The following is a 22,308-nucleotide window of genomic DNA, read 5'->3' as shown; positions in this document are numbered from 1 at the left end:
ATAAAAAAAATGGAAGCCTAGCAATGGTGGCACACGCCTTTAATCCCAGCACTTGGGAGGCAGAGGCAGGCGGATTTCTGAGTTGGAGGCCAGCCTGGTCTACAAAGTGAGTTCCAGGACAGCCAGGGCTATACAGAGAAACCCTATCTCTAAAACCATAGAAAAAAAAAAAGACACCAGTATTACATTCTTATGTAAGTGTTTTTTGAGAGCACACAGAAGCTGTCTTCCAGAGATAGACAAGTTTATACCCTGTACTGTAGCTGGACTTGGGAATGAAAAAAAATATTTTTTTAAAACCTGGTAGGAGGGAAGAGAGGCACAGACAAACAGATGTACTGTAGAGTGGGTAAGAATTTAACATATAAATGTAAAGAAATATAAAATACATTTTGGAGTCATTTTATAATCTAAAATCTAACTTTTGTACATCTAAGAATTATCTAGAAATGTTACTTTCAGCTTATCACAATGACAGGTACTGTTCATAAAGTACTGTTCATAAAGTTCATGACGTTTTAGGTATGTGCAGCCACCTTATCCCCTTCCCTATTAGTATCCAGTTTCCTGACTCAAAAGAATTATGAAAATTTGCTAACACTGACACTATAAAATATTATGTAAGTTTTAAGATTCTAAACTATGTCTAAATAATTTACCTCTGTAAACTGTTATATTTATTTTTAAAATTAACTTTAGATCAAAAATACTCAAAAATGCTATTCTTTTACATGTGATCATCAATTAACATCACCATCATTGATTTGAACTAGAACTATGAATCAAAATATATTTTCTATAATATAAAATCAAAATACAGATAAACTAACATATAGCACTTAATCCTTTCACCTTTAAGTCTCAAGTGATGTCTTAACTCTCCGGATATAAAGAAACCATGTGACATAGACAGAATTGAGACATAAAGCGATAGAATATAGAAACTGATGACTATACAAATGGAAATGCCAACAGTATACTTTAGCACATTCCTGGAATTCTTTTGGATTTCTACTAGGGTTGACATCTATCAATCAGGAGGTGAAATAAAATATATATTACGCTTTAAAATGTTTTAAAATTGTGAGCTAGAGAAATGGTTCAGCAGTTAACAGCACGGGTTGCTATTGCAAAAGACCTGAGTTTGGTTCTCAGCACCCTCATGGCAGCTCACACTCATCTGGAACTACAGTTCTGGGGAATCCAATACCCTCTGACCTTCAAGGGCACCAGGCATGCACATGGTACACAGACATACATACATCAAAACACTCATACCTACAAAATAGAAACTAAATTCAAAAACTTTAAATATACTTAATAATTGTAACCTCTATTTAGAAACTAGTGAGCTAAAATCTTTATTAAATATTATATATTCTGATATTAGAAGAGATCATAATATCAACATAAAATGATCCGTTTATAGTGAAACTAAATAAGTAGACTTCCTTGTTCTTCTTACAATGTATTTTTCAGTTCATTCTTTCAGTTTAATATTTTCAAAAGAATATGACTGCTACTATTTACAGGTTTTACAATACTAACCCATATGCAAAAAAGCTATACAAATTCAAACAAGTTTACAAAGACACATTTAATAGAACAATGTATTTAAAATTTGAAAAATGAACATCCTATCTTATTCTTTTTTTTTTTTTTTTTTTTTTTTTTTTTTTTTTTTTTTTTTGGTTTTTCGATACAGGGTTTCTCTGTATAACCCTGGCTGTCCTGGAATTCACTTTGTAGACCAGGCTGGCCTCGAACTCAGAAATCCACCTGCCTCTGCCTCCCGAGTGCTGGGATTAAAGGTGTGGGCCACCAGGCCTGGCGTATCCTATTCTTTTTGTTAGGTGTTAAGTCTTACTTCAGACAAAGGTAAAAGAAGCCTAAAATGTACTTTATCTATAATCATACAATGAGATTCTACTACTGAAAAAGACAATACTCAGAGCATCCATTAGGAAAACATACAGTTTAGTTGTGTTATAAAAATGCTACTTTCTGAAAGCCCCTTGAGGAAAAAAACCTCTACTCAAAGTGGTAGATGATTGAGGTACTTTTTTTTCCACAGTTGTAATATCAAAAATGACAATACAACCTTCCTCAGTGTTTGGGAGACAGATTTCTGCATCTTAGGAGCTCGTTCTTTAGTGGCTTCCTGAAGATTGACATTTTGCTAGGGAATTAACTTATCACACAATACTACCTATATGAAGCAAAGGGCTACAAATCTACACTGGAAAACACAGTCATAAAGATCACTGAACACTTTGACAACAGAATTCACAATTGGCATTTAATCTTGAATAAGAAAGAATTTGATACTGAATTTAGGAAGATAATGTCAACATAGAAGAAAAGTTCATTTCAGACCAAATAAGAAGTTCTAGAATACTGGAAACATATTTTGATAGACCAGTTTCTTTGCATATGGATATTGACTAGTGAATAAACTCTCATGAAATTTTCAAGCTATGGTGAAGTAAACTGCAGGCTGAAAGTTTTGTATCTCTTGAGAAATTTCTATAAAACAAAGATCATACTTGTCAAATTGTTTTTCCTAAATGAAATAGTGATAGGTACAGTTAGTTGATGGGAATAATGTTTGTTTCCCGAGCTTGTTTCTTGAGCAACATTTTTCTCGCATGTGTTCTTTATTCCCGACAGAAGTTCAAGTTTAACACGATCAATTTCATGACTTCTCTAGTTGAATACATCCTTGCCTCTGTGATAGGGTTTCTTCTAGTATCTTAAGTTTCAGAAGACTCGGGAAAATCCGGTATTCTGCTGGTCCTCAAGTTTAAGGAAGGGGAAAGAAAAATCAACAGCTCTTTGAAGAGACATTTCTGTTAAGAAACAGTGAATGAGAGTGAACTCTGAGATAGAATCTTTAATTTCATGGTATCAACTACAATCTGGAGGAAGATTGCCTGGTAATAAAAAGAGTGACAGCAACATTCTCTTTCCATTTGCAAATATTTATTGAGAACCTACCACACATCAGACATAATGATAGCATAATGAACAAATACTTTCATGTAAAATCACAGGGATTAGGGAAAGCTGTTCTTTTATAAAACTAAAAGATAAAACTAAAGAAACAATATCAATACAGACCGTATTTGTCATGACACTCTTTCCTATATATATATATATTTATATACCACTTGCATAATTGGTGCTCACAAACACCAGGAAAGTGTATCAGGTCATAAGAAACTAGTTACAGACAGTTGTGAGCCTCTGTGTAGGTGCTGGGGATAAAATTTGGGTCTTCTGCAAGAGCCGCCAGCTCCCTTAACCACTGAGCAATCTCTCTAGTCGTAACACCACATTTTCCCCCAATTTTAATGAATCATAATCATTTCTTAGGTTTTGTTCTTTTTTCCTTTGTCCACGTTAACTAGAGACTGTAATGAGGAAGGCAGAATCCATATGCTTAAAGCATGCTTTTCAAACTGTTCCTATAGCTAAAACTAAAAGTTGGCAATCATATTCTCCCAATTAGGGGACAGAAAACTTTCTTGCCTCCTAAAAATTTGACCCACACCCACTATCCAAAATGTGTTGTTTAATGTTGGTTTAGACAGTTCTTGCCAGTGCTGTGAATCCAATTTCTTTTGTGACATAGATCCTTTAGTAATTAACTAAGCAAAGAATTCTTTTCCCTATTTCTCTGAACATATACTTAATTTATCCTCATTTTAGTTGAATATACAATTCTAAAGTGATATTACTCTTACCATAGCATTTGAAGATATTATGATTACTTGTAACTCTAATGCTACAAATGCTTTCAAGAATTTGAAGGTTTATTTTAGTGCTGTTTCTTTGCCCTACCTGTTGTTTTTATTTTTTTAATCTACTTCAGATTCATGCTCTGAGAATTTGTACTTTTCTCTGATTCTGGTTCCTTTAACACACATCTGTCTTACCCTTCCCTATGCCTATTCAGCATAAATTAAACCTCTTTTTAAATGCATGTCTTTTACCTGTCTGTCAGTGTTTCCTTATCTCTGGAGACAATGATGGCTGGCTTCATGTTCACTATTAGATTGTGCTATTTGTTAGTCACAGTCAGTCTGTCTTCAGAGAACGCATTTTTGGTCTTTCCTCATGCTATAACTTTTGAGTTAGAGAAGCACTTTTGTCAAGTGCTTTTGTTTCTGTCACTATTTTGAGGTTTTCATTCAATCAGCTTTCAAGTTGATTTATTTGCTTTGTAGTAGGTACCTGATAAAAATGTTTGCTTTGTTCTCTTGTGAGGTACAAAGTAGTGCTCCAATTTCTTAAACAAACAAACAAACAAACAAACAAACAAAAAGGATAAGACATGCTCACTTAGTACTTGAAGGGAATAATCGCATTAAGTAGGTAATTTAAATGCAATAGATTCTAGCAAGGGAATAAAACAAACAAGCATGATTTAGAAATTCTAGTTAAATAACCACTAATTTGAAGGTATTTTTAAAAGAAAATGAAATAGTTATAATAAATGAAGGGAAACCGGGAAGATCCATAATTAATACAAAAGTACTGATCTTTAAGCCTATTTATGACTCTGGAACTGAGATTTGTCTTGCCATTTGGGGAAAATAAAAACCAAAGCAAACTTGTAACAATTATATGTCAAGTAAACATACACATTTAGATTGCAGAGACTTTTGAAGTACTACAATATTTCAGTGTCTTTTACTAAGTAAGTCCATATTAAACTACACTATGCAGTTTGCCTTAATATATGGTGCATATTTACCTTAGGATATCTAAGAGAAACAATTCTATTTCTCTTAATACACCTGCTACATATGAAATACTTGAAATTTTAATAATCTATAGACCTTCTGCTTTAGAAATTAGATGGTTGTGAGTTTTGGAAATGTTTTTATAGAGAATAAAAACAGCATTAGCATTAAAAGGAAACACAAAGTGAATAAACACTAAACCCAAACTGCTTGAGCTCATTTTCTACAAACTTTTCTCATACGTGTTTCTCAATGTTTTTCATTATTTCAGCAACATTATCTTCAATTTTCTCTGCATCTATTTTTAAAGAATTTTTAGAGCTTAAAATATTAAAAAATACTAATAAAATACAAAAAATTCTTAATGATAAAGGAATAATGACTTGATCTTAATTTGTAGTAATAAATAATAAACAAACGGGATAAGGTATGAAAGCATTAAAAACTGTAGTCTGTAGACAAGAAGAAAACAAACAGTTTGGATACAGAACAGAGATATCAAGCTGGAACTGAGCTGGAAGCTTCCCTTTTAGATAGCATCCACAGCGCAGGGAGATGCTACACAAGCTCTTGAGGTGGTGGGTAGAGAAGTCAACCATAATCATCTACAATCATAGACCGGTTAAGAACCTGGTGTGCTAACAATAATAATTTTCCAGGCAAGATAAGCTCCTGTTGTGTGACATGACAATTTATTTGAGGGTAAACAGCTACTTCTTTATTGAACATAAGTCCTGCTCTGTAGAAGACGTGCATAGCTGCAAGAATGTTGTTACAAGCCCTACAATGGGATGGGAACTGTTCTGAATGCAAGTTATATAGACTCCAGTAGGGAAGGGAGCAGTAAACAAAATGAAAATACATATTATATTTGAAAGTAATAAACACTAATGACAAACAAAAAAAAATGATACGACTTATGCATGTGAAAGCATAGACATGAATACGTTTAGGTAAGGTTACCAAGGAAGGCATCATTTAACTAAAAGTAATCAAATAAGCAAAGTAATTATGGAATAATAATAATTCCATAATAATAAAACACTATGACCTAGACTTACTGAGAGAAATTTTTGTATAATGATCAAACAGCAGGACTGTATCAAGGGAATTTCCATTTGTATAGAGTTAAAGGAGAATTTGAGTTGGTATGTGGCTCAGAATACTCCATGCTTTCAGAGAACAGAAGGTCCATCTCCTACTACTAGTGTAGCAGCTCTTCAGGAATGCGACCACAAGACAGATGTTCACAGAAGAAATGGGAACACTTATTGAATGCCTTCCATGTGCCCAGTAAATGAAAGAGTGAAAAAGTCCTAATCTAAAGATCACCCACACATATCACATAAGCCTATATGTTAATTCCATCTAGATTTAAACATTATTGTTGCAATCTGCTTTCAGCCAGTTTAATCTCATGATTATTTTCTAATTAAAAAAGACTATTGAAAATGAAAGAAAAGTGAGAATTGTAAGAAAATTGGCAAAGAGATTCTACAGAGCTTTACAGGAGTTTGTTGCTCTGAACGAGCAAAAAAAAAAATTTTTTTTTTTTCTGGAGACACTGGTTCAATGGTTCTGCTGTTTTATTTGCAATGTCCTTTTTCTAAAAAGTTCCTAAGGCATCCTTAGAGTCAGAGTTGGCAGATATCTGAGGATAATATGGTAAGGATCGAGCTTTACAAGCTGCATGTCTGTACTTGAGTCTTATCTTAAAGACACACATACTTCACAGACAACAAACAGGTACGGAGGTCAGAGAACAACTTGCAGGAGCTAGTTAATTCTTTCCATCATACAGGTTCCAAGATTAATCCCAGGGCCTCAGGCCTGGTGGTAAGTGCCTTCACTCATTGAATCATTCATTTCACTGGCCTCTAACTTTTTTTAATCACAGAAAACACGACTGAGGATGCTATTTAGATAGAGGAGCATCGTTTTCATCTACACAAGGCTCTGAGTTTAAACCTAGCACCACATAAACTGAGTATGATACTACATGCCTATAATCCCAGTAATTCTGTGCAGTAAATCCAGTAAAACATGAGATGCTGTCCATAGTGGTGGTGGTGGTGGTAAGAAATGTCATGATTCTAAGACTTCACAATTTCAGATTTCAGACATCTGAGGATGTATGTCCCCAAACAGTAATTTTAGAGATGATTTCTCTCTGAAAAGACAGGGCTAAGATGAAGAGTTTGAGAATTTTACTGACCAGGAATGAGACACTACCTGAGGAAAATTAAACAAGTGTTCTCCTAAACAAGATGGTCTAAAAGGACAAAAATGGGGACAAGACTGAGGAAAAGGCAGTCTAGTGACTGCCCAACTGGGGATCCACTTCATGGGGAGACACCAAGCCCTGACACTACAGACAGGAGCCTAGCATGGCTGTCCTCTGAAAGACCCAATAAGCAGCTGACTGAGACAGATGCAGATACTTACACCCAACCATTGGACTGAAGTCGAGGACCCCTATGGTTGATTTAGGCGAAGGATGGAAGAAGTTGAAGAGGAGGACGACCCCATAGGAAGACCAGCAGTCTCAACTAATCTGGACTCATGGAAGCTCTGAGACACTCAGCTACCAACCAAATAGTATACACAGGCTGGTCTGAGGCCCCTGACACATATACAGCAGAGAACTGTCTGGTCTGGCCTCAGTGGGAAAGACTTGAGGCCCTGGGGAGGAGGAAAGCCCAGTGTGGGGGAGCATCCTCTCTGAGACAGGAAAGGAGGAATGGCACAAGTAATTGTGGGAGGGGGAATAGGGACAGAGGGCAACTGATGGATTGTAAATAATTTTCTAAAAAAGAATTTTAAAAAGATGAGGAATGATCAAAAAAAGAAAAACAAAAAGAAATATCTACAATCTTTATCTTATTAACAAAATGACTCTACACAGAAGCAGCAGACATGACAGACTCAAACCTTTACATATTTTAATCTTGGAGTGCACAAATCACACACTGTACTTTTAATTTCCCCACCTATAAAATATTACAAAGCCATTATAAATTTTATCAATGTAATCCAAAGCATCTCATGAAAAAGGAACTACATATCAGTTAAATATAATTGCACATCACTTATAGATTTCATTATGCAAATATCTTAGTCTATATATTGAACTGTGATATTCTTTTTTTCACTTTTCAAAATTATTCAATTAGCATACAAAATTGTAGGCTTCATTATGGCAATTTTTATGGTTCATTTTCCTCTCGATTTTTTTTAGTTGAAATAACTTTTTTATTATATTCAGCAAATATATATATATATTACCAATCATAAAAAAGATGGACACATTATTAAATGAACATAAATAAAGTCTTTGTTTGTTTGATTGTTTTGTTTATAATAGAGCTTTAAAATCTTGGCTGTTACTGTGTGTGGTACAAACCAAAAATGAGAAGAAATTTTAGACACTGAATTTTATTGTAATAAGACTGTACTTCAATGTCTCTCACATCACCAAAGGATTTTACCTCCATAGTAGCTAAGCTAAGAGTTGACAGTTTTGCTGTGCCAAGGAATGAATTGTAGGCACGATTATTTTGATATATATTTCCTGCTATGGTCAAAGCTATTTGACTTGAGTGATTGTCATAATTCTCAGCCCACAGGGATTATATTCATTTAAGAAATGGTGTGTGTATTAAGATGGTCTATCCATGAAGTCATTCATCAACTATTGCAATGAACAATGGTTCTGCTTGGAGGGTGGCATAGATATTAGGTGAGGGTAAGATCCTGGTTCATTGGCTGTGATGATTTTGAAAAGCATTGATCTCAGAAAAAGAGTAACTTTAAGGTCCTCTTCTTCAAAATTGATACAATAATTATAAATATCAAGCAAAAGATTCAGTCTCACTCTTTGTTGTTCCCTTATAAGCCACCTCCCACCTTTCTTTGACTGTTGTGTCAATGTTTTCTCTGGTATCTTCTGCAACTGAGATTCTCTCTTCTATCTCTTGTATTCTGTTGGTGATGCTTGCCTCTATAACTCCTGGTTTCTTTCCTAGGTTTTCTAACTGCAAGGTTGTCTCCCTTTGTGATTTCTTTATTGTTTCTAGTTCCATTTTTAGATTCTGGATGGTTTTGTTCATTTCCTTTGCCTGTTTGATTGTGTTTTCCTGTAATTATTTAAGGGATTTCTGTGTTTCCTCTATAAGGGCTTCTAGCTCTTTGCCTGTGATCTCCTGTATTTCTTTAAGGGAATTATTTATGTCCTTCTTAAATTTATCTATCATTATCATGAGAAGTGATTTTATATCTGAATCTTGCTTTTCCAGTTTGATGGTGTATTTAGGACTTGCTTTGGTGGGAGAATCGGGTTCTGATGACTCCAAGAAACCTTGGTTTCTGTTGCTTCTGTTTTTAAGCTTGCCTACTGCCATCTGAGTATCTCTAGTGCTACCTGCCCTGGCTATGTCTGACTGGAACCTGTCCTTCCAATGATCCTGATTGTGTCAGAACTCCTGCTTGTGGACGTTGTACATCGTGGTGCGCACTAGGCTCCGCACCACGATGTACAACGTCCACAAGCAGCAGAGTCAAGCTGTCTCTGTGATCCTGTGATTCTGGGATCCTGGGATCCTGAGATCCTGGGTGTATCAGAGCTCTTGGGAGTCAAGATGCCTCTGGGACCCTGAGATCCTGGTGTGACTAAGCTCCTGGGATCCTGAGATCCTGGGTTTGTTAGAGCACCTGGGAGTGGAGCTTCCTCTGGGTGTTGTGGGACTGGCTGCTGAGTTTGCACCCAAGGTCTGCTGAGGACACTGGCCCAGACAGGCTGGAAGGAACTTGTGCCACTGGTCTGGCAGAGTTTCTGCGTGCCTGGGTTCCACTGGTCCCAGTTACTCTTGGTATTGGGACAGATGTTATGTTCTACTGTGATATCCTACTCTTTGTATTTAAAACTATTATACATTTTATGCTGCTAGGCATTATGGGTAATTTGAAAACAAAAAGAGATATTATGGAATGAAAACTGTAGAAAACTGTGAACCAAATAAAATAGCCAACTGTGATTAACATGTATATAACTGAATGCATACACTAGAATTCACTAAAACCATGGAGCTGGTCATTGGTAGCTCTTAACTACTACATAAAGGCAAAAGTGAAAGGGATGGAAAAAATTTATCACTAAGCAGTTATGGTTCATTCTATAGGTGTTTAAAACCTTTCCCAAACTCATCACCTTTCAAAATGGTTATCATTTCAGGACAACTCTCCTAGCCACATGTCAGTGTGCTCAGGACTCACCTTGTCATGCTAGACTCCCTTCAGCTAATTCATGGAACACAACTTACTTCCCTGACTGAACTCCTATATTCAAAGACTGAATTGATTTCCAGAGTAATAATAATTTTAGAATTATTAAAAATGTTAGGGAGATGTAAGATAAAAAGCAGTGTAAACTGGGTATAATAATTATATGGACCCAATTCCTTTTTTTTCTTTTTTTTTAATATTTTTATTACATCTTTTCCTCAATTACATTTCCAATGCTATCCCAAAAGTCCCCCATACTCTCCCCCCAACTTCCCTACCCACCCATTCCCAGTTTTTTTTGTCCCTGGCGTTCCCCTGTACTGGGGCATATAAAGTTTGCATGATGGACCCAATTCTTTAGATACAAGTTCAACAGCTGGGAAGGATTTTAAAGAATCTATTGGAGATCAAGAATCCAAACTGGAAATTTATAATAGAATATAAAAAGAGTGTAAGAATTTCATATAGTACACGAATCTAGTGAAGCCATCACTTTGCTGCAAAACAAAGTAAAAAAGATTTGTGAGAAAGTCTGAATATTATAGTGCTAATGTCTTCACCATGCTTTCTAATTTTATTTTATTTCTGTTACAGAAATGTTCATGAGCATAAACAAAAAGAATCAAAAAGCAGAAAATAGTTTCAAAATTAGGACTTGTCTCATTCCTATCAATCTGGAATGAGTAAGATTTCAAGATTAAGAATCCCATAAATGTAATAATGATAATGACAATAATAATAATCTACAATAGAAGCTAATGGATAAGTTCAAACATAGTTTCCAAAATAAAAGCTAACATGTAGACTTCTTCACTGACAGAAATGAGAACCAGTGTGAGGGAAGGGGAAAAGTGTCTCTAGTCTCACTGGATCACTGAGTACATGTAGTAATGTAGTGACTGTGATTAACACTTGAGTGACTTTATTAAAAAAAAAAAAAACTAGATCCATTCAAAACTAAGACTTAATATTATATTAAGCAAATGTGAAAAAACAAAGTTTCACATGGGGTTTAACATCCACAGATAACCACACACGATCTTGAAAGGACAGCCAAAGTTCACCAAGAATAACTATATTTGTCACTCAAGAGATTTTCTTAAATTGCCTTCTATTTTTCCATGCCCAAGAGGAATAACTGGTAATGCACAGTGTGTATATAGTCTAATAATAGCTATGGTAAACTTACCTCCTTCTATTGTCATCCCTTTTTAAGAATGCAGACTATCTCTATGTATCACAATAAGAACAAAGAAGCCTTGAGATTTGGGGTTTTTTGTTTGTTTGGCTTTTTTTTGTCTTTGTTGTTGTTGTTGTTGTTTTTTTTTGGGGCGGGGGGTCGAGACAGGGTTTCTCTGTGTAGCCCTGGCTGTCCTGGAACTCACTTTGTAGACCAGGCTGTCCTTGAACTCAGAAATCCGCCTGCCTCTGCTTCCCAAGTGCTGGGATTAAAGGCGTGCACCACCACTGCCTGGCGAGATGTGGTTTTTAAAAGTAAATAATTTTTGGCACTCTGACTGATATTTTAGAATCCTACTTTTTCGTTACACACATTCCTATATTAGACAGCAAAATATTTATGAAATTATAAAATGAACTTAACTATTTCTAATATGGTACTGTGACTTTTTAAAGTGAACATTAAGAGAAAAATCATGATGCCTACATTTTCCTCCCATGGCTATGTCCTGTTATTTCATTTTGGGAATAATGTCATTTTGTTCTTGGTTGTTATATTGGGAATTGGACAGTGGGTGAAGCAACTTGAAATGACTCAGTTCTAGCTAGAATGAGTTTAGGTAAAGGCAAGAAGCCAGTAAGAATGCCCTTTAGCACAGTTATAAGAATGCCAGGAAAAGGAAGTAGAGAGTTTCTTAAAACTAAACTATTTTAAAAGACAAAGTAAAGTTAGTATCATGAACTCAAGATTACAAAAAAGAAGAACTTACTAAAATTCTGTTTGCCTCCTTAACAAAATATTGTGAATCATGTTAATTTAGTATTGTTCAAATATTTAAAATTAGAAATTATACTATCAAAAAATCAGTGTCAAAAGCATTACATAAATTAATAATGCATTCAAAGCAAACTAAGTTCATCATTATCCTACCTGAACATGTGTTATAAGAGAACATTTGTGGGCTAAACATAAGGATTGAGACCTCTTACCCCATATTTGCATTGGCGGGATGTTGCTCCATACTGGAAACGACATTGTTCATCAGCATCATACACCTGGCCTGGGGCCACAGCTGGATAAAGAAAGTCACGCTTTGGAGGCTCGTTATCAAGGCAAGTACCACGGCCTGAACTGTTCAACACAAAGCATCAAAGGAAATTAGGTATTCCGTAGACTATTTCATTCAAAATTATGAAACCATGTGTTGAGATATTTGTTTTAATAATTTGATGCATGAAAAGCAACACATTCTACAAATAATCATGTAGCAAAGTAGAATCATTTCAGTGACATCTAAATGAGGTGCCAGGTTCTTTTTCTCCAACTCCACAATGCAATGGAAGCATCTCAGACAACAATCTGAAAATGTTGGCCTTAAAACACAGGTTCAAAGTAGTTCTAAAGGAACCAGAACAGAATTTCAGATTGCTCTAAGTTTCTTGTTGTTTTCATTGAAAATATAACCACATCTGGTAGTACAATTAAAAACATGAATTGTGGAAAGTTAAACAAAAATACTTATAGTTGTAATCATAACGATAGTTGTAATCATTTCTATACTTCCCCCTTACATAGAACACAGGTGCTGTGGTAAGACATGTCGCTAGTTGAGAGGCTGAAGGACAGCTAAGGTCCAAAGTACTTGCTCACAAACACTAGAAATGTTTAGTCTTTCAGCGAATTCATATTTCATTTAGGGTCATCAGAACTAGAATAAGGGAATGTTCTTTCTACATAATTTCTACTTTACACAGTTTGTCTTTACTAAAACATAATATTTTAACTCAGTGGAACAAATAACATAAAGATTGCCCAAAGCCAGACAGAGTACCTCAGTTTAAAGAGCTTTGCTAACTGAAATGTTCGTTTTCATTTATTCAGTGTGCGTAAAACAGGGCAGATGCTTTTTCACTTTTATTTCCCATGTGAGTTAGAATTTTTAAAGAATTCCTATGCCAACACTTAACATTTTTTCCAACATTCCTGTCCATTGTGCCAGCACTTTTGCTTTTTTTTCCCCCAAATCTTTTCCATCCACTTTGCCAAAGGAAAATAACTTCACAAGTTGAAGTTCCTCAACTGTTATTTAGGACAGCACAAAATTTCATTTACAAACAGGGAAGAATCATACAAAAACAATGAGTTTCAAATTCACCTGCAAGCTTTTTTATACTCCTAAAATGTAAAAGTTAACTTGTTACATAACAGTATATTTTCACAGCAGCAAATTAGTATCTTTAAAACCTGAAATGTTCACTTCCTAAGTGGACCCAGACCAAAGGGATACAAGATTGTCTTTTCTTCTTTATGCTCCTCTGTGCTAGGTTCTTTTTAAAGATTATATAAATTATTTATTACTTTTAAAATGATAAGACTCTATGGGTTTTAGAAATCAATATCATCTAAATAGCCTATTTATTGTTACAAAATTATTAGAAATAATCTCTTTGTTGGATATAAAGTTCTTTTTTTTTCTTTTATTAGATATCTTCTTTATTTACATTTCAAATGTTATCCCCTTTGCTGGTTTCCCCTCAGAAAACCCCCTCTCTCCTTCCCCATCCCCTTGCTCACCAACGCACCGACTCTTGCTTCCTGGCCCTGGCATTCCCCTAGTTTTTAAAGAGAAGAATGATGAGACAATAATCCTGTACTGACACAGACAGGTTTTGCCATCTCAAAGAGCACTGTTCATGGATTACACAACCCTATACTTGTTCCTTTCTGTTTTAAGTTAGAAAGTGTCATATACCTCAGAAAGCACACCTGTTGGTAGATGAATTATAAAAATAGCATTTTAGATATTATGATGTATGAACTTTAGCCAAGTAAGACCCAACTAGTAATTTCAAAAATATATTAAAGTTAATGACTGGGGGGTGGGGGGTCATTTGATAGTACAATAGTAAAAAAAAATCACTATTCTATTACAAAGTATAAATATATTTATGAAAACAATTGAGTATATAATAAAATAAGTAAATATTACTATAAATCAACAAAAAATATATACCGAATATACTGAATAATTTACATTATTATGTTTATTAGTAACACAACAAAAATTATAGGACATAATTACCTAACTGGAGCCAGGAGAGAGCCCAATACAAATACAAATAGTGACTTTCAGAAATACAGCAAAGTAAACTAAAATTTCAGTAGTATATGAGTCTCAGAAGAGAATTTAAAGGTAGACACAGAGAGGAAGTAACTCTCTCTTGATGGTAAAATTGGCTTAATTTAGGAAGAACCAAAAATAATTTCTTGTTTCGAGGTATAATAATGTTCTAGTCAACGTTCGTATGCTTTTAAAAAAATTAGATCAGGTGTGGCCTGCCAGGGCCTTCAGAGCCAACAGTGCCAAGCATGACTGGGACCTGGGGCCGAAACTCTTGAGACTCATGAGTTGGTCCCCAAAGCATATTCCTGGGTCAGTTCTCTGGAAGCACCTATTTCTTTTGTATTAGTAGCTAATTAAATAACTAGACAAGATCAGTTGTCTGGGTTGAGTATATTTTACAGAAGATTAAAACCCTCCATGAAATAAAATACAAAAGAAAAGCATAGGTTTGTTTTTAAAATGAGCCTGTGTTTAGGAACACCATATCAACAAAAGCCTTTTGAATTGTGCTGGCTCCCTCTGTACACAGCAGTGCAGCTTTTCAGTCAAGTGATCTGAAGTAAAGCGTGTCTCTGTGCAGATGACTGAACTGTGCCTCCTCCCCACATGCTTGCTGCCTGTACAGACAGCACTGTTCTCCTAACAACCACACCTGAGACACAGCAAAGCTTGGATGAGTATATTTGAGGAATGGAACAATTTTGACATTTTAATTCTTTTTTTTTAAATATTATTTACTTATTTTTATGTATGTGAGTACACTGTAGCTGTCTTCAGACACACAAGAGGAGTATGTATTAGATGCCTTTACAGATGGTTGTGAGCCACCATGTGGTTGCTAGGAATTGAACTCAGTACCTCTGGAAGAGCAGTCCGTGCTCCTAATCACTGAGCCATCTCTACAATTCTTAATTGAGATTAAGCATTGCAAATGTATTGTTGTATAGTGTTAGTCAAATTTGTCTACTGTTTTCTTGGTGCCTTTTCTGCTTCTTTCTATTAAGAAAAGACTATATAGCATAATTATTATTAATTGACTCTTAAAAACAATATTTTAGGATACTATGCTTCTAAGCTATCAACTATCATTATAAAACAGTATAGATACAGACACTGAAGGTGAAGAATATGGATCTATGCAATGCAGATTTAACAACTGAAGAGTTCTCTCTCTCTCTGGTGAGTGTATTTGTGTATGTGTGTGTGCACATGTATGTGTTTAACCAAGAATTTCTGCTTACTCAATTCTAATAAAATTTTCCTCTGAGTAACTCTTGTTACTGTAAATGTTGTGAGGTAAAGTTCTGAATTTACACTAGTAGCTCTTCTCTCTGTGCCGCCCTCCATCATGGTGGATGCATATGGGCAAACATGTGTAAGATGCACTCGCCCTGCAGTTGTTGGAGGGTAGAGGTTAGTGTCAGATGTCTTCCTTAATTATTTCCATCTTATTGTTGAGACAGTCTCTACCTGTTTTAGGTAGACTGGCTAGCCATCAAACCCCAGGATTCAGCTAGCCCCAAGCCCTCTACATATATTGGTGGCTACAGGTATATTCCACTGTTCCTGGCCTTGGCATGGGTTCTGGGAGCCAAACACAGGTAATTATGCTTGTACACCAAACACTTTACCCAACCACCTTACTGTGGTTCTCAACCTCCCTAATGCTGCGACCCTTTAATACAGTTCCTCATGTTGCAATGACCCACAACCATAAAATTACATCATTTTTACTTCCAACTATAATTTTGCTGTTATGAATTGTAATGTAAATATCGGACATGCAGGATACCTAATATGTGAACCTTGTAAAAGGATCACATGATCCACTCCAAGGGGGGTCACAATCCGCAGGTTGAGAGCCACTGTACTAAGCTATCTCCCAATGATTTTTAATATTGTTTTAAGTTATCATACAAATTAGAAAGTTTCATTACAATGTCTTCATACATTATCAGGCTTACTTCATACATTATCAGGCGCTTACTCTCTTTCCTCTAATATGTATCAGTTTAAGAATACATATCTATCTTCATTGATTTCAAAAACTTCATAGTATATCAAGTTATATTTATATTTCCAAAACTCACTGCATTATGATTGTAAAGTAATTCTATATACCCCACTTCTAATTTAGTAAGCCTTTATTCAGAGTCCCAAAGTCAACCCTGAAAACAAAAACAGGAACCAAATTTCAGTCTTCCACCTACATTTATAGATCTTTATACAATATGTCTTCCTGGTTTTGTTTCCAGAACATATGAGAATGCATTACTAACTGAGATTGAAAGTTTACTCCTACTAAAAAAATAAAAAAAAAATTTTAAAAGGATATAAAGATTAGAGCTTTAGCTATACAGTGGCGTTGCATGTTTTTAAGGTGGGACTTCTGGGTCCCAGGAGGAGGAGGAAGAGCAGCTGCAGGGAGAGAGGAAGGCTCTTTAGAGCATGCTTTGGAAGCAGGAGGACACAGGAGCCATTGTAAGGTCTTAGGAGACCAGAACCAGCGGCCTCTGCCACCAGCGGCCTCTGCCACCAGCGGATGGCGGATACAGCTTAGCTGATAGTTTAGGGCTACAGGTTTCTTTGCCCAGCAATTGTGTTACCTGGCAAGCTTTAAAATAATAAACCGGTCTAGTGTTTTTCTTCCATGGAGCTAAGGTGGGCAACAGAAAGAGAAAAGACGGAGTAATTGATGGTGACTTGGAGAAGCTTGGGAGGGACTGTGGGAGCCATTCCAGCTCTCAGAAAGGCACCAGCTGGCCTTCAGTGGAGCTAAGCCAGGAGCGCACCCCAGGCAAAAGAGGAAATATGTTTTTTAAAATTACATGCAACACAGTGGGCCAGTCTTAAAGGACATCTGCCTAAGAATAACATACATTACAGTGCCTTAACAACAGCAGCAAGTGTAATTTAATGCCACCTTGTTTTTCACAAGGTGTTCTGATACGTATGAGTTAAGCATGACTTAGGCTTATATCATTTACATCAAATTAAATGTCTTTTATCTATCTTCTCATAAGTAACTTTATCACTTTTTTATGAAACTAACAACGTTTCAACTAAATATAAGTGTAATGACATAACATGCAAATGCAAACAAGTATATATCTAAAGTCAGACCTCTTCTTCCTGTCATTGACGGTGTAACATGGATGTTTGACTATAATTAACTTGGGGTTTTAAATATACAAATTTTGTGCTGTTAATGGCTTACTCTGAAACTACCCTACATATAATTACACCTTGTCAAGGATACGCATGGTTAAAAGGGCAAGGGTCTCAACATGTGTCAAATCTACTAAGGAAAACCTGTTCTGCAGGTTATTTCTTGAATACTACACTTCTTTTGGGAGGAGGGGGGTTCCACTTAAGAACATATTTTCCATTTAATGGAGTAATGTTAACCTTCAAAAGCAACTTTTAGAGAGCAACTTTGAGTGCTTTGGCCTTGTCCATCATCCATAACTTCTCCCACTCCTCTTCCTAGTTCCCCTTCAGTACTAACAATGCTACTCAGTGCATTCAATCACCTTCCACGGATTCTGTATATAAATCGAAATGGCAAACAATTGTGATATAGCTACCTGAGAGTTCAAGCAATTTTACAAAATTTAAATAGGGTAAAAGATGACTCACAAAGCTCCTATATCTTTTAGAAATTGCTCTGAACTACTTCTAAGTGGTTGGGAATGAATGGAAATGTGTCCTAAATTACAACTACCTGCTTTTCACAGCCTGGTAAATTAGCCCATAGTCAATGAGTTAAGCCTTCATACCAGGTTGATCTTTTTGTATTTTCTAAATAAGTAAATAAGGGAGTCCCGCAGGCAGATAGGAAAGACACTACCTGCAAAGCCGTCTTCGGAAAACATCAGAAGCTGGCAAAACACGTCCATTTTAACGGAAATGGGTTCTTTATTATTTAATCAGGACGGCTTCTGGGCGATTCATGAACCACTTATTGAATCACCGAGTTTAAGAAATCTGAAAAAAAATATTGGGAGTTGGTAAACACCATCTCCTGACTGATCAATAGCACCTAGTGTTGCAGAATGACATGAGAGACTGTGTTCTAGTGGCATGTTAAGGCCATGTCTTTTTGTTTGTCCAGTTAAACAGTGAATAATGGATTTCTATAAATCATAGAAACTCATTGTTAAGACTTCCATCACGGTTGTCCTATATACTCTCTAAGTAGAGGAAGGTATGTATTTTGTTGACTGGCTAGCAGTTCCTTAACAGTTATTCTTTCAAGATTTCTTTTTCTTGAAAAGAAAAGCTAAAACGAAGTCCTTTTGAGCCAACTACAAAACATAGATGCAAACTTAATCATTGACCAAAATGCAAAATGTCTCTGGATTTAAATAAAGACACAGATACAGATATAGACATATCACACATAGCTGTTAAAACAAGCTCATTAAATAGGAAATAGAACAAAGACTTTTTAAAATTACTATTTTATCTTTGGGCTCAGTGAAGTGATCTTTTTAATGAGGCTAGTGTTTAAAATCTTTTATTGCTTGGACAAATTATAATAAGATTTAGTTACTTAGTTTATTATTAGAGAGGCAGACTTGATTTTTCTCGCAAGCCTTTTTTCTTTCTTTCTTTTTCTTTTCTTCTCTCTCTTTTATTTTTTAAAAAAAAACATTTATCCATTTCCTAGTGGTTTTAACTTCATGCATTTTCATGAGAATTTACAAAAGAACCCTTGTTATAAAATATAGGATAAATAAGCCCATTAGAATCCGGTCAACACTCATTTTGCTTATATATACAAAATACAGGAGAGCAATGAAGATTAAATAATACCTTTGAATTAAATGCTTTAATTAATTCAATGGACTTCTATAATGCAAATATTAATAGTTCTGCGTCTCTCACAAAGCCAGTGGTCATTTCCCTGTATATCACTAGCAATCTAGAGAGTCCCTTATGTACTGTCTTAACAGCCATGATCAGTTCCAACTACATAAGATCTGGCAGGAGGTCAAAGGTAGTGCATATATCTATACTTCTGTATGGTTTTAGTACATAAAAACACACCAAGTTTATTATGTTTATTAGGCTGTACTCCTTGTATTTAATATACAGAGCTGGTACTAGCTAAAGAGCTATAGAATCACCAATGGGACAGAAACAGAATACAGAGGGAAAGAAATTGTAATTTTAAAAATCAAGAGGACTGCCATTGAAAATACAAATACTGAGCATGTTACACAATCTGTTTTTATGATGATAGAGATTAAGATTTTAATTTGAAAACAAATGCCAAGACGAGAGAGAAATTTCAGATCTGGTCAGGTTTCTACAAGAGGACAACTTCAATGATGTTTATAACTTATATAAGTGAATTCATGCAAAACTATCTTTAAAATGATGTTGCCCGTGCTTTGTATTAAAAATTACCAAACATATCAAATAAATTCTTCACTGTCTTTTTATAGCACTTCACTCAGTCTAGCACAAGGCAAGTGTAATATTATACTATTTTCTTACTAAGATTAAAAATTGATAGTATATAATATAGTTGTTCAGGACAACATTTTGAAATGAATTCCAAATTGAATGATTGTACTAATACATTTTTAAGGTTGATTTTTAACATTCATCTTTTGATTTTTGAAACAAGATCTGTGCTGGGCAATTAAACTTTCTTTTCTCTGCAATTATAAATTCTCAGGCTATGACCTGGCTATTATTAGTTAAACAAACTTTTAAGACATAATTTTATCCTATGTAAGTTGTCCTAATTTAAAACAGCTAAAGTAATGGTACAACAACAAACTATTGAAACTCTGATGTTGCTTAAAATAGTAATGCTTATAATTTTAATAAATATCAATATTATATATAAAACCTCTAATGAGATAAGTATTACGATTTAAAGTCATTTAAAAACTCAGGACCTTAAGATTAAAAAGATAAACTAATATATAAGGCCTCACAGAAAACAATAGTCAAGTCCACTGGGTCCTAAAATCCAGTGTGAGAGTACACACAAGTGAGCTGAGAAAAAACTCTTTTCCTAAACATTGTCCTGGTTGTGCTCACTCACATTTATAACATGCATAGAACCAGATTCTGTGAATTGAGATGGAAGAACCATGAAGAAACTCCCCAGCTGTGCAAAAGATGGACTTCTTAAACTGTTCCTCAAAATACCCCCTTCCTGTGCTTGTTTAGTTGTGGCTCTTATTTGTTATGATTAGATGCTTTGACACTCTTGAAGAATTCAGTTTTCTTTTTTCACAAACATCATGATACTGAATTACTGAATTAAAGTATGAGTTATTCTCTATTAAATTATAAACATGCAAATTCTTTCTGAAAATGCTTTCCAATTTACTGAAAAATTCTAATCATTCATTACATCAGTCGTACTTCGATTCTCATCCCGCTTCTAGTTTATTCACTATTTGTATAAGACCTGGAAACTATGCTCCGATGATTTATTTAATAAAGTGAGAGCGGCCTGAAATGTTAGTGGACCCTACAAAAACTACTCATACAAAATTTGAAGCACGCACAGTAGGCTTCCCGCAATGAGTTGCTTCTAGAACAATTTATCATCCCTCTCCAGAGATTACTTACTCTAGAAAGCTGGTGATGTAGTCTCGGCTGCAGGCAGACCAGGAGAAGGGATTGGTATTTGCAGTAATATGAGCTGCCATAAGTTTTGCTGCCTCATGACCTTTCGTCCCACAAGAATTTCCAATTCCATCATGGTTCATACCAAAACTGTTTTAATGAGGAAGAAACAGAAGAGACATAAAAGAAAGAAAGAAGAAAAATAAAACAACAAGCCCAACAACAACACATCCTATATTTATTTCCTTATTGGGTCATTTATTAGTCATATCAATAGTTGGCTTTGATCAAGAAGACCAGACCTTTAAAGCAATGTAGATTAATATTAAAAAGACAAAAGAATTATTCAATGTACAACGTATGTCTGAATCTCTTTGCATTTCTCATATATTCTCACATGTTATCAATATCTCATGATTCAATTGCTCCTTCAGCAGAAAAGGGAATGTATGCACTTCTCAGATGAGGAAACTGAAATTTAGCAAAATTAATGACCCATTAAAGATAGTGTTAATTTTTTTTAACATAACTCCACATTTACATATTAGTAATGTTCATTCAATACAAAAGGGAATTACAGAAAAAAACAATGATTCATTGAAGTATAGGTGATGGGTAATCACAGAACCCCCCCTTTTATGAGCATTGGTGAAAGAGAGTTAATACATGACTTATATCCCTTTGTGTTTTCAAAATACACTTTTAAAACCCTGGCATATTTAGAGAATGTGGTTTTTCTTTGCAATGAGATCCATTTCTCAAAGATGTCCTTTCCTTGTCATATTTTCCCTGTTCTAAAGCCTAGTGAACTCAAAATACACTTTAATAAAAAGAAATCTGAGATGCATATGTTGACTGCATAGGAATACCCTTTTTAGATAACTATTATTTCAAAAATAACTTATATTTACAGTACTACATTCTAACAAATGTGTCATGGTAGAAAACTAATTTAAGCACAAAACAGATAAGGAGCATTGTTCTAGGAAACCCTGGACAGGTAGTTCAGAACAAGCAAATACAAGGTAGCTAATAAATACAAATATAAACACATGCTCTCTTGACAGTGAAAGCATGTGGATTCCATCTGACAGGTGAGCTAAAGCTATGTTTAGAAAGAAGACAGGACAGTGATAAAAAGGACATTGTGAATGAGTGAAACGAAAGTGTATTCTATACATACATATGGCATAGAAGAGAGAAGCTGTTAATTCATGCGCAAGAAATAACAGAAACCAAGAGAAGGAATGTGAGAGTACCCAGAGCCTTCAATTGAAACAAATTGCCTTCCTCAAACACAAACAATTATCATTCTAATTTGACATCAACACATTATTCCTTAAATGATCTTCTAGGAATATTAAGGCAGAATTTCAAGT

The 22,308-nt window shown here is 35.0% G+C and overlaps 1 protein-coding gene across 2 annotated transcripts in view; it reads right to left on the bottom strand.

Annotated features, from left to right (window-relative positions):
• Adamts6 (ADAM metallopeptidase with thrombospondin type 1 motif 6) overlaps positions 1-22,308 on the bottom strand; it is a 198,063-nt gene that overhangs the window by 97,429 nt on the left and 78,326 nt on the right. The window contains exons 1-3 of one of the 2 annotated variants that reach the window (XM_029468413.1): positions 20,933-21,021; positions 18,183-18,319; positions 12,198-12,339 (exon numbers count right to left, since the gene is read on the bottom strand). In XM_029468413.1, coding sequence (XP_029324273.1) covers positions 12,198-12,243 — 46 coding nt within the window. In that variant the 5' untranslated portion in view covers positions 12,244-12,339; positions 18,183-18,319; positions 20,933-21,021. Of the gene's footprint in view, positions 1-12,197; positions 12,340-18,182; positions 18,320-20,932; positions 21,080-22,308 lie in introns of those variants that run through there. The other variant, XM_021180030.2, reaches the window with a different exon arrangement.

Source organism: Mus caroli, chromosome 13, assembly GCF_900094665.2.
Source record: "Mus caroli chromosome 13, CAROLI_EIJ_v1.1, whole genome shotgun sequence".
NCBI lineage: Eukaryota > Metazoa > Chordata > Mammalia > Rodentia > Muridae > Mus > Mus caroli.
This window is presented reverse-complemented; position numbering and strand designations above follow the sequence as displayed.